A 12,950-nucleotide genomic window follows, 5' to 3' on the forward strand; every position below is an offset into this window, starting at 1 on the left:
TTTTAGCACTATACTGCACAACCAGTACTAATATTATTTACTTTTATCAGATTTTGCCTGTGCATTTCGGAAACGTGTTAGAATGCCGATTTATTGTACCAATACCTATGCATTTCAAGATACCGTTTACCAATAAAGACTAACAAAAGTTGACGTACTAGTACGATACCATTTCAGTTATAATTAGGAAACTGTTCAGTTTAGTAGGTATTTCGTTGTAAAAAGCTGCAGAAACTTTATTTTCCTCTCCGTATTTTAAAAGAACGCCAGCAAGTCTGTAACGCATATAATTTATGCAGGTTTTTCATGGAAATTGAGCTAATGACACCCTGTTCGCCCTTTGCATAATGAGCTCAAAACAGCTTAACTGCAGGTACTTCCAACTAGCTAATGACATACTTCGTATCTCTAGGCAAACCACCAATGGCGGGACACCAGTGTAGCCAACCGAGTTTAAGTCAGTCTTGGAAAAGTTTAACCCCCTTTTGCTTCGCCATTACCCGTCGTGAAAAGACCTTGGGTAAGAACAGTTAGAATGAACTATTCAATTGAAGCCGTTTTGCTCCGCTATTAGCCTTTCTGAGAAAACCTTGGCCAAATCAGCTTTATCAGACCATTCAAGCTTGGTTTAATTGGATTGTTAAGTGAAATCAGACACTGTGGCGTAGAAATATCGAAATAAGAGTACCTAAGTGATAAATATTACTCGTATGGAGGTGTAGACATGATTTGAACGTTTCTTAGGCAACCGGCTATAATGCTTTAGGCCAGACATAATGAAGTGTGACCTGGGCCTAGGTTGAACGTGGAAGGATTGAGTTAATATAGAAAACATGACTGTGGTAATTTTATCGGCTGCATGATTATCAAGTTACCTCGTGAATTAACAAAATGAAGACTACTTTGTGTTTCAAGAGGAATTTTAAGACGTGGCTATTAAAAAATAGCTAGGGTATGTAACCGACAAACTTTTAGTAAACAAACGGCTCCAGTACCAGGCCATTAGACCAAACATTCGTAAAATCAAACTAAATCAAATGAACGAACTTCTGATATATAATCTGACGATAAATACTTCGCCTGTTTTACCGTGAGCAGATAGAAGGCTTCCAAAGATAAGCCGGGAAGCAAGATGAGATAAAAATAGGAGGTGGTGCCTGATAAGTCGAATGTCTTTAGATAAAAACTCTTCACGCATCCACTAGTTGAAGATTTTGTAGGTCAACAACTAATCCCTAACTTACTGTGGATGATAGGACGTGAGAATTTTGACTTAAATACGGAGTTTATAAATCAACTTGGAGTACATAGGCCTATTAGGCCCATCTACAGTGTAAGGTAGGTATGTGATAATTCCGTTTAATGTATAGACTAGGCCTAACTTCTTCCAGCCCACACGTCCCCTTCTAATATTGCATCCAATCTTAATAGTTCAGGTTATAAGGTTTAGTCAAGTTAAAGAAGAATGTATGTAAGCAGTGCTATGACTTGCGTAAAAATTGCTACTGCCATTTACTTCGTAAAATGAGGCCTGCTCCAACGATATTTTCAGGATATCTTGTCAGATTTTTATGAAGTCATTGGTTTCGACTATCATTAAAATTGCTCGTAGGCCTAAATTTATATAATTTATAGGTTAAGGACCTACGCACCCCCAAGGCGCAAAGGCTTTGACCCAAATGGTTGCAATACTTTTTCAAGAATTAAAAAAATGACAATGCTCACCCCAAATAAAATTTTAGGAATACCGAAGATTCTTTTAGCGTTTATCAAACCCTGAATAACAAATTAGTAGAATTTTGTGAGGGTAGTCTCTTATAAATTTTAAATTTTATCGTGCGCTATTGATCTGACCCAATTCAAGGTGGTACGCGCTATTTCCCAATGTTTATACAAAACCCTAAATTCACCCCCAAAGCTGCTAGACGTTTTTCTTCCTGTAGATCGCTCGTTATAGTAATTACCTGTGAATTAACCTTACTAATATTACAGGTGGTAGTCACAGAAATTAACCACTTTGCCGATATTTGATTGCCGTGACGTCATCGACACTTAATTTACCGCCCATTGACCTGGTTTTGAATTCTTTGTGCTGAAACGCAATAATTTATATCCTCCATAGTTTAGCAATGTTTTTGTCTGGTAAAATAGTCGAAATTCCATATTTATAATGAAATAAAAGCTTGTGCTTAAAACCTATTTCGTTGTGCGTTCATGAAGGATCGTAGTAGCAGACGATTTTCTTAATTGAAATATTTCTACCTAACAGTATTACAATCTTGACGATTTGGGATGAGATGATTTACCATATTTAATTAAATTCAGTTAAGTTTTAATTATTATTAAATATATATAAAGATTCAAATTTAACTGTAAAAATGGTTTTTTGACACAACTGACTTTAATGAGACAATACTCATTCGTGCGTAGAACGTTATAGAAGTGAAGAAAATCTTGGACACTTAGAACTAGTAACTTAGCATATTTAACCAAAACCATTTTTGTTAAATTTATTTGAAAAATATCTCAATTTTATCATTTAGCTTTAGGTATGTGTTTTTGATAAATTAAACCACTCGTTTTAATGATACAATACTCGTTTGCGTGAGTTCCAGTCACAACCAGGAAACCTTGACCATTTGGAATCAATGAATTTAGTATATTTACCAAAATCAGCCACTCTGGAGAGACTAATTTACATTTAAACATATTTTTAACGTCATATAAGATTTAAATACAGTTTTTTGACAGATTAAACCATCAATTTTAATGACACACTACTCATTGATGTCTATTCTAATCCTGGGAAGTGTTTGTTTTGATTGAATGCTTTCCATGAAGAACTGTCAAACTATGACTCTGTCGAGCAAGCTTAGCGATGGTGAGTAGTGTTTTTAAGTACCAGACGAGTAACTGTTACTTTATTTGTCGATAAATTTACTTTATAATTAATTATTGTCGGTTTAAAGACGATTTAAATGAAATACCTCTTGGTTTTGGGTACTTTCTTGAAAGGAGGCCGGTTTGTAGAAGTGTCTTATAGGGAAAGCTACGTTTTGTATAACTTACTGTAGCCTGTAAGGCTTAAGAAACTCATATTTAAATAGATCGTCATATTTAAGATTTATTCCAATAAATTACTTGCTAATCGCGTGGATAATAGACGTTTGGGGTTGATAAACGTAAAGGTTTTTCGGTCACTGTAGGCTACTGTAGCCTGTAGGGTTTGGTTAAGTTGTATTATAAACAACTCGTAGTATTTAAGGTTATTTTTATGTAAATTAGTTTATATTCAAATAGCCCGTCACTTTTAAGATTTTTTCTTGTAAAATTAGGTGCTAATAGTGTGGATAATACTGTAGACGCAGGCCTGTGTGTTTGATAAATGAAAAGGTTTTTCAGTCACTATAGGCCACTGTAGCCCATAAGGTTTGGTTAGGTTCTGTTTAAATAAATCATATTTGAGATTTTTGCCCTGTATATTAGTTCGGGTAGAACTATAGAATAGCTACGAACGGGGTATTACCTTGGAAATTGAGTTAATCTACAGTATTTTGGTTGCTTATCAGGAATTTACCATTATTTTTTGGTCAGTTGACTGTAAGTAATGTGTAATTAACCTCAGAACTGATAAGTTATTGTATGCTGGCCATCCTGGAATGCTATCACATATGCACAGTGTTATAAGGGAACTTTTGGTTCAAAGTGGATTATCCTTCACGGGGCGGACTCCCCGTGTCTAAGTAACACGGCCTAATAGGTTAGGTTAGTATAGTTCCTTTTATAACAGGTTTCCTTAGCCAGTACCTTCTCGAACATATGGCTCCCATATGCCTTGCATATACTTGGATCCATTCTAGGGTTGTCATTCATTGCAATGGTGGTAGGCTTGTTTAGCCTTTTTGTGTTAGATTTTGGCTTGGCAAATTTTGAAGAAAATAAAACACACCTGGATGCATCTATGATTAAAAGGGGTTGCTTTACTTAAAACCATTACAGTATTGCATTTTGGACTTGAAAATTTGGTAAAACTGAAGGCTACTAGTGCGGCCTGGTTCCTGCCAGTCACTGATCAGAATATTTACCAACTTTTATTTAGGCTTTTGATTATGTTTGTCTTTGGTTTGTTTGATATTTTGTTTGTTTTTACACTCCTCCCTAAGGGGCTGGTACTAAACACAACTCCTGTTTTGTGAATAAAGGGTGTAATAAGCTGTCAGTTTTACCTAGGCCATTAGTTTTTCATAAATTATTAATTAAAATTTTTGACTGACCAGTGTAGAAGAGGTTATATATATTGTAGTATTGGTGAGATCATTTTAAAAATGTACCATTTTTTGTCTTGAGTTTTTACGTTCATACCCAAGAGGCTGGTACTAAACACGGCACCACTCAGAGCTCTTCTATAAAATTACTGAGCCTTGCACTTCATCTATATTTTCTGGATCACCTTGTCTTGCCGTCCAACAGCTCCAACTCCTCCTTTTCTCTGTTGTAAGTGCTGAATGGCTAGAAGTACCCCAATAATTGGCTTGGCAGCCTAAATTACATAAGAGTCGATCAGTGTAAGAAGCTGAGATAAAATGAAATATCTGTTGTATATGCAATACCATATTGTTTAAGCAGCAGTTAATTACTACTGTATGTTGGTTGAATGCCCATCTACAGTGGGAAGGATCTTGGATGGGAAGCATATACTGACTAAGTACTGTAATAGGTTGTATATTTAATTCTGGGAGTAAGTAATAGAATGTATATTCAATTGTATGGGAGTAAGTAATAGAATGTACATTTAATTCTTTGGGAATTAAAAGTTATGTGGCTTGGAGGTCATTTATAGTTAGGTCTTTGGGTATTGGTTGATAGAAGTTAGACCCCTGTTTCACTGTGGTTAATTGCACCTCTGTGTTTTTGAGCTGTAAAATCATTTAAAGACTGCAGTAGAAAGCATAAATACCACTGTTACCTTCATTTTCATGCTTTAATTCGCAGAAAACTTAAACATATTATTACCTTGTTGATGACTTAAGAGTTGCAACTGGAATTATCCAGAATAAACTAATTTGTCATATGTCATCCTTTTTATGTAAGGGTCAGAGAAAAAGTTTACAGTACTTTGAATGGATTTAAGCCTATTTGATGTAGATGTATTTTGTATAAAGTATTTTGGGTGTAATATTAATTTAATATTTTGTTTAAAGTATATTTTAGGTGTGGTATTAATTTGAATGTGCTGTAGATCACAAGTAGTGGAAATCAAGAAGAAGTTGAACAGAATGCAAACGGGAATAAGTGGTCCGTTTTGTCTAATTAGAAGAGTTTACCATGTAATTGCTGTGCTTTTGTTCTGCCATATAATAGCTATGCTTTTTTCCCTAAATGTATTTCTATCCTGGTATGTACTTCACATCACAAAAAAAATGTAAATTGCATATTGTTTGCAGGTTATGCCATATTATAAGGTGTATAAGGAGTTGACAAGTTTTATTTTATCAGTAGGATTGAAAAACAAATAGCCTGACTGCATAGTGCTTAAAATTCACTGCAGATGACTGCGGGAGGTGATAGATGTATTGGAATCAAATTAAGATGTGGTTATTGGATAACTGTCAAGCATAGCAAGAGCATTGCAAAATTGAGGTCATGCAAGCAAGTGGCAATCAATAGAGTTAGCCGCAGGAATTGGATTTTGAAGGACGTCACAGATTTACAGTAGGTTCATGCCTAGTGTCCTCAACACTGAAGTGCTGTATGTTTTAGGTACAGGATACTTAATTTCATTGTAGTACTGGATCAATGATTACTAGGTTAGATTATTAACGAAATGGGCAGCACAACAGTGCAGTGTTAATATTATGGTGGAGTTGGCAGTGCTGCGTCAAGTATTCTGAAAGCTGTTCTTCTGTTGCAGATACTGTACTTGACTCAGGTGATTTTCTGTAACAGGTATGGTACTCAGCTGTGTTTCTGATGTAGGTACTGCTCTCATATTTTGTTGTTTGCTGAATAAATTTTGTGGTAAAATGAAACCAGTTGGTCTAAGTGATGTATTTATTCAAGTGTTAGCTGGAAATTAGCATACTGTACAGTAAATGGTACTAACTCTCTTAATATTTAGAAAAACAAATTTTTCTGCCAAAGAAATTTCTCTGAAAATAGAGGGTGGCATATTGAAGTGTTAGCCTGAAGAGCTCTGGACAAATTCATTGTCAGGAACTTGAATTCTTTGAAACTTGAATATCCATAAGACATAATTGCAGATGGTTATAAAGATGATGGCCTGACCATTAGCACAAAGTCTATAAAAAGTATAGGGCCCTCCAAAACAGCTTGTGGTCAAGACAGTTGGTAAATGAAACTCGATCCTGTCCTCAATTTTCATGTTATGTAGGATGCAAGGAGTAGTATAAGAAGGTATGCCATTACGTTCTATTTTACAATTCAGATCAGCTGAGTGGTGATGCCCTTTCAGAGTTTTGTACCCCAAGGAAAGACTGTAGTAGAGTTACCATGCCAAAATGGTGAAATAAAGAAGAAAAAATGTTTGGGCTAAAGCCATATCAGAACAAATGAATGGAACCCAAAACAAACCCAGTGGAAGCAATGAATCACTAGACTTACTGAGGTTGAAGGTAGAAAGAATGCATGACTGCTACATTTCAAGGAGTAAATCCATAGTAGCATAAATGTGTGGGGGCATGTATCTTTAATTATTTTGCCCTCCACAAGGAGGGAAATTATCAAAGAGAGAAAGAGAGAACTGCTATAAAAATTAGGTTAATTTATACAGTACTCTGTAAAAGGCATTACACGAATATCCTCGCTCCTGGAAAAAAGGAGCACCAGAAACAAGCTCATGCACTTCTCCAAAGTCAAAGCAGATATTTAAATGCAATAGTGTGGATGAAAAGTAAACAAAAGTTAATATTGCTCTGAGAATGCACTTGAAGTAATTACACATAGAACTGTTATTCAAAACAAATGGGACACCATTACTAAAAAATTCATGAAACATATTCAAAGTAAGGGTGTTATTGGTCTCATTTTCAGGAGAGGTCACCTTAGGTAGTGTGAGCCTTATATTTGTTCAGTTTTTTAGACCTGTAGTATTAACTGAAAGTAATCCTTCAAATACAAATCTCCCTGGAGGGATGTAGGGCCATCAGTATACCTCACACGGTGCACCATAGGCATGACTTAAGGTACTTTGTAGCATTCCTTCAGCCCCAAGCTGTAAACCCTTCCATTCCTTTTACTGTTCCTCTGTTCATGTCCACTTTCTTCTGTCTTATTTTCCACACACTCCTAACAGTTGTTTCATTGTGCAACTACAGGGTTTTCTTCCTGTTACACCTTTAAAACCTTTTTACTCTGAATTTCCCTTCACGCTGAATGACCCAATAAGTCCTAGCGCTTGGCCTTTGGCCTAAATTTCATATTCCATTCCATTCTAATGCAAATCTATATCTAATAGCTTTTTCTCCTGTAAAATACTAAAGTAATGGAATGTATTGTTAAAGACATTAGGAATTCACATTTTATTAACTTTATTTTCCAAGGTGTAGTAATGGGTTGACAGTCTCCCTTGAGGGGTAAACAACATGTGCTCAGCTGGTGGGAGCAGCAACACTAGTGGTGGCGGAGGAGAAAGTGAAAGGGAAGGAAATGGCGAGGAGGGTAATGGACGAAGTCTCGGCCCCGAAGAATACACCCGATTGGCGCGAGATGGGATCCAGTTAATGCTCAACAACAAATTCACAGAAGCTGAAGAGCTTTTCCGCCATCACACTCAAGATAATCTTCACATGGCTATGGGATACTGCTATCTTACATTCATGGTAAGGATTGCATAGCATCGAGGGATTTTTTAAGGGGGAAACTATGCAAGTTTATGTGTATTTTTACATTTTTGTGCCGTTTTGTTTTAGGTTGTTTCCTTGTTTTCTGTTGCTGCCTGATAGCAAATCCATCTTGCCACAGTAGCCTTCAGTAATGCTGTATTAAAGAGAATATATATATTGTAATTGAAGGAGCATGTTTTTTACTGCGGATATTTCATGATAGTTTCTCACGTTTTCTTTTGTGAAACAGAAGTTGCATGGTGGCGTTAAATTAAGACTCTGATTATTTTTGAATCATTTTATAAACGCTCTCAGATAACTTGGCTACTGCGCACAAACGGAAACGCAGCCCTTAGACATTGAAATCCAGGATTTTAATTGACCATAAAATTTATACACAAAATTTGAAATCTCTTCAATATTTATGCATACAAGTCAGGTCAATGTTCTCACAGATCTCTTCTAAGAGTTACCAAATGCCTCAGCTCAGTGGCTTAACCCAGGGTCATGGGCAAGTCTCTGAGGGGGTTTGCTGCCATGTGTTATCTTAAACAGATGAAAATGGTAATCATTTACAGAAAATGCAGGCCAGTGCTTTTTTCAGAAATGAAAATGTATAACGAATAAAGTTCTGAAAAATAATTCCATAAATAAAAATGTAAAAGTAATAAAGTGTTCTGAAAATGTTTTATAATAATTGTATTACCATCATTACACAATTCTGAGAGTAGTGGGCCATGAGTGTTTAGGAATGCCAAAAATGGGCCATGGGCACAAAAAAGTTGAAAACCACTGCCCTAGCTTATTGTAACTTACTAGATGGTGCAAAAGATATGTAGAAATATAATTTGGAGATTGATTGTATTTTAGGACATCCCTGTGAGAGAGAGGAAGTTTTACTCAGCCTGGTTAAACTGAAACTGTTTCTTACCATCAAAACTTCCTGTTCATTTTTTCTTTTCTCTTTCAGAATGCTGTCATGTCTTTTGAAGATGAGAAGGTCAATCACAGTATGGAAACACTGCGGAACATGGAGCGAAGATGCGGGGGTGGGGAGAATGGATGGTTCTCTTCGGTGAAGAACATAGTCTTGGGGAGTAGAAACGGCCAAGAACAAGTAAGTCTCTTGTGATGTTCGTTACTTTGGTGACACAGCGGCTTGTGAAGCTGCCGATATTGAAAGTGCACTAAGAAAAATGTAACAGTGGCGTAGGTGAAGCACAGTAGTAAAACTATCACACTAGTGAACAAAACAAAAGTATAAGTTTCACAAATAAGTCCTGTGGTTATCATGGCAGCAGGTGCTTGCGCTTTTACACGACAATATACTGAGATACATGGCTGGAGTGTCTTGAGAAAACATCATAAAATGGGGAACGCTTTGATAAAAGATGTTCAGAGCATGGGAAATAGTAGCTGAAGGTACAGTATTATTATTTTTGATAAGTGCCATATACAGTAAACCCCCCGTATTCGCGTTCTCATGATTCGCGGACTCACGCATTCACGGGTTTCTCTGTGGCACATATCTAGCCATTATTGGCGGAAAATTCGCCCATTCGCGGTATTTTTCACTGAGAAATATTCACAAATTACTGTATTTTCATATAATTTTCATGAATAAGTGCACTTTTTGTGATAAAACTATTGAAATACTCAGGTATAAGCATTTTTACAGGGTTTTGTGTTTAAACTATCAAAATGGGCAGATAACCAAAAATCTGTGGTTTTCGGCACTTATCGGTGCTGTTAATTGTGTATCGGCACCCGTTAGGTATATATCCGTGCTGATAAGCAGAAATTGCCGATTTTCGGTGCTGAAAATTGCTGATTTTCGTGGATAGACAAGCCCCATAAAACCGGATCGCTGATAATTGAGCCCGCCGATAACTGGGAACTGCCTGTATTCGTACTTGAAATGGAAAAAGTGGAGCAAGGCCAAATATATAATGTTAGAGATGGACATAATAAGAACTAGGGCCAAATTGGATTTGAGGCAGAAATTATACAGAATATGTCCCTTTGTAAGGAAAACCTGATGTCCAATGGTCATGATGATATGGGACATAGCTGAAAAGATATTTGTAATGAGAGAATAGTTTTGAATTGTTTAACATGCTTTAAGACTTAACATTGGTGATGTTAACTCTTCAGTCCTAAATTTTTTTCCCCCAGGGAGATGAGCCAGGCCAGCAGTTAGAGCAGCAAGTGATCTTAGCCGACTGCCAAGTCCTCTTGGCAATCCTCACTTTCCTTCAGCAGGAGATTGGCTCCTACGTCAAGGGAGGGTGGGTCCTCCGCAAAGCCTGGAAAGTGTACGAACATGCCTATGCAAAAGTCAAGAGAATGTACAAGCAGACCTGTAGTGAAGCACCTGAAGCACCATGTAAGCTCAGTATTCTTTTATTCTTTGCATGCTCTGAGTAATATGCCAGGTGGCCAATCTGAGACCGTCATTTAAGTTTCTAAGATCATTGAACTGGTTTTAATGGCACTCCAATTTCTCACAAAAATTCTCCATGTAATGTTTCTGAAGAAAGCTGAGAGGTACTTTTAATTTGGGTTTATTTTTTCATTGCTTTAAGTATCCTTTTCATGAAATCCATTCCCATGGTGGTGGTGTTAGTGGTGAGAATGTCAGTGGAAGAAATTAAATAGTCGTGTAAAAATAGGTATTGTATCCCAGAACAGAGTGTAATTTAGTGCTTGTGTTGAGGACAAGCAGAAGAAATGCTTAGCGATGAAATTCATATTTTTCAAAGATTTATAATTCTCCATACGTTTCTTCATAGTGGTTTATACCCTGCGTATGACGTCAGCAAATTTGTTAAATCTTGTATGACTGTGGTACAGTACTTTTTCCCAGATGGAGGTTACTTATATTTGCTCTATTTTTATCCCAGATGGAGGTTATTTATATTTGTCTTTTCCAGCTCCGCTTAGCGAAGACACCTTAGAATCCTTCGCTTCTAGTACTAAAGAACTACAGAGCCCTGGGTCTTGGTCAGTAGGCTCAATGGGAGTTCCAGGCCCAGCCAACGACAGTTCACCCCCAGAGCTCTCGTCACCTTCAACCTCTGCCTTGGGGCTTCGTATACCTCTCTCAAAATCAGTACCTAATTTGAAAGGCTTCTTGAATTCAAATCAAAAGCATCAGCCAAAAAGGTAGGCATATTGAATGGTTAGCAAAAGCTTGTAAATTCCATTGAGTCATGTTAATGTGTTTTTCTGTGTTTATTGCTCTTATCAGCGACTGATGACTCTTATCTCGAATTCCCAACCATACTACTGATTTTTTGAGGAATAATCAGTTTTTTTTTTTTCAGAGCCTTACCACCTGACCTGGTATCAAGATTGATGGCCTCTGTGAGTTTTGGTTATGGTTTATTTCAGCTGTGTATGTCGCTACTACCTCCGTCCCTGTTGCGGCTGGTACACGTCCTTGGTCTACAGGGAGACAGGCTTGCAGGACTCTCGGCTCTAATGTTCACTCGAAAATCAAATGACATGAGAGCTCCTTTGGCAACGTAAGAGACTGCAGTTTGTTTTTTTCTGGGTTATGTTTGACAGTGTTTCATATTTTTGTTTTTTTACTCGTGTATTGAATTGAAGGTTATAGCATGATTCAGGTTTTGAGATGCTCACCATGAAATCTGCAAATTTGAGTGATATGGAAGGCACATTTCATAGGTGTATGTAAGTGTGTTGACAGCAGAGTCCCTGGGAGTTACCAGTAATACAGAATTATACTCTGCTGAATGATGTCAGTTTTAACAATTGTATGCTCTCTTCCAGTTTGACATTGCTGTGGTATCACACAATCGTGCGCCCCTTTTTCGCCTTAGATGGAAGCAAAGTTCGTGCTGGTGTTGAGGCTGCACACCTCTTGCTCCAAGAAGCACAGCAGAGTTACGCTCATTCTGCCCTTTTTCTGTTCTTCAGTGGGCGAGTTCACAGATTACAGGTACTGAAGTGAGCCATTGTAGCCAAATCACTAAGGTTATTTATATTTTGTGCAACGTAGTACCACGTGCTTTAGTTTCTTATATTAATCTCATCCAGCGTCTAGTGTTTGCAAAATTACATTACTAGAAAATTGCTGGCAGTAAATGAAGCATAATTAAAGGTGATACTGTTTAGTATGTTTCTTAGAAACATTTTTAAAGAGATATCAGTTGAACCCAACATTTTGTGGTTGTTAATACTTAACTGTTAACTGTAGTGTACCTCATTGCTGAATTTCCTTTGTGTAGTAATATTGCATACAATTACTCTTCCTTTCAGACATAATTCATATAACTAGCATACTTAAATGCAATACTTAACAATATGAGTTGTAAAATTGCCTCCCAAGAAAGATGACAATGGCAGAGTGGCAGTAACATTCAAGAAGGATCCCTGATCAAAATAAGCATGGCCACTTTCATAATATGCTTATTCCCTTGACTAGGTGACATTGAAAATGCTGTGTGGCAGGAGTACAAGCACATGGAAGTGTATTTAGTTCATAGCACACAAAATATTGATGATGATTTCATGACAATCACTGTAGCACTGCACTGCACTGTCTTTGATCACTTTTGAAACTGCATACGTAACAGGAGTTTTATTTTCATGTGCAACTTTTCCTATAGGCGGGTAGTGCTGTCAATGAATCTCAAGCGCGATGCACTGTAGGCATTACTTAAGGTCCTTTGCTGTGTCCCTTCAGCCCCTAGCTGCAACCCCCTTCATTCCTTTTACTGTACTCTACCTCCTCCATTCATATTCTTTCTTCCATCTTACTTTCAGCGGTCTTTTAACAGTTGTTTCATAGTGCAACAGCAAGGTTTTCCTCTTGTTACACTTTTGTAACCTTTTACAGTAAACCCCTGTATTCGCGTTCTCACGATTTGCGGACTCACGTATTTGCAGATTTCTCTGTGGAACATATCTACCCATTATTCACAGAAAATTTGCCCATTTGTGGTATTTTTTACTGAAATGTTCACTAATTACTGTATTTTCATGTAATTTTCATGACTAAATGCACTTGTGATAAAACTATTAAAATACTCAGGTATAAGCATTTTTACAGGGTTTTTCTTGTGTTTAAGCTATCAAAATAGG

At 37.0% G+C, this 12,950-nt stretch overlaps 1 protein-coding gene across 9 annotated transcripts in view; it reads left to right on the forward strand.

Moving 5' to 3' along the window:
- The first annotated feature begins 427 nt into the window (after nucleotides 1-427).
- LOC136844387 (tetratricopeptide repeat protein 39C-like) overlaps nucleotides 428-12,950 on the forward strand; it is a 43,865-nt gene continuing 31,342 nt past the window's right edge. For 2 of the 9 annotated variants that reach the window (XR_010854868.1, XM_067113531.1), the window contains exons 1-7: nucleotides 475-1,338; nucleotides 7,560-7,838; nucleotides 8,812-8,958; nucleotides 10,017-10,227; nucleotides 10,775-11,006; nucleotides 11,168-11,368; nucleotides 11,637-11,805. Coding sequence is in view for 8 of the 9 variants with exons in the window: in XM_067113531.1 (XP_066969632.1) it covers nucleotides 7,602-7,838; nucleotides 8,812-8,958; nucleotides 10,017-10,227; nucleotides 10,775-11,006; nucleotides 11,168-11,368; nucleotides 11,637-11,805 (1,197 nt within the window). In the remaining variant the exon portion in view is untranslated. Of the gene's footprint in view, nucleotides 1,343-2,811; nucleotides 2,882-5,911; nucleotides 5,947-7,559; nucleotides 7,839-8,811; nucleotides 8,959-10,016; nucleotides 10,228-10,774; nucleotides 11,007-11,167; nucleotides 11,369-11,636; nucleotides 11,806-12,950 lie in introns of those variants that run through there. The other 7 variants (XM_067113491.1, XM_067113537.1, XM_067113481.1 and 4 more) reach the window with 7 other exon arrangements.

Source organism: Macrobrachium rosenbergii, chromosome 2 (assembly GCF_040412425.1).
Source record: "Macrobrachium rosenbergii isolate ZJJX-2024 chromosome 2, ASM4041242v1, whole genome shotgun sequence".
Taxonomy (NCBI): domain Eukaryota; kingdom Metazoa; phylum Arthropoda; class Malacostraca; order Decapoda; family Palaemonidae; genus Macrobrachium; species Macrobrachium rosenbergii.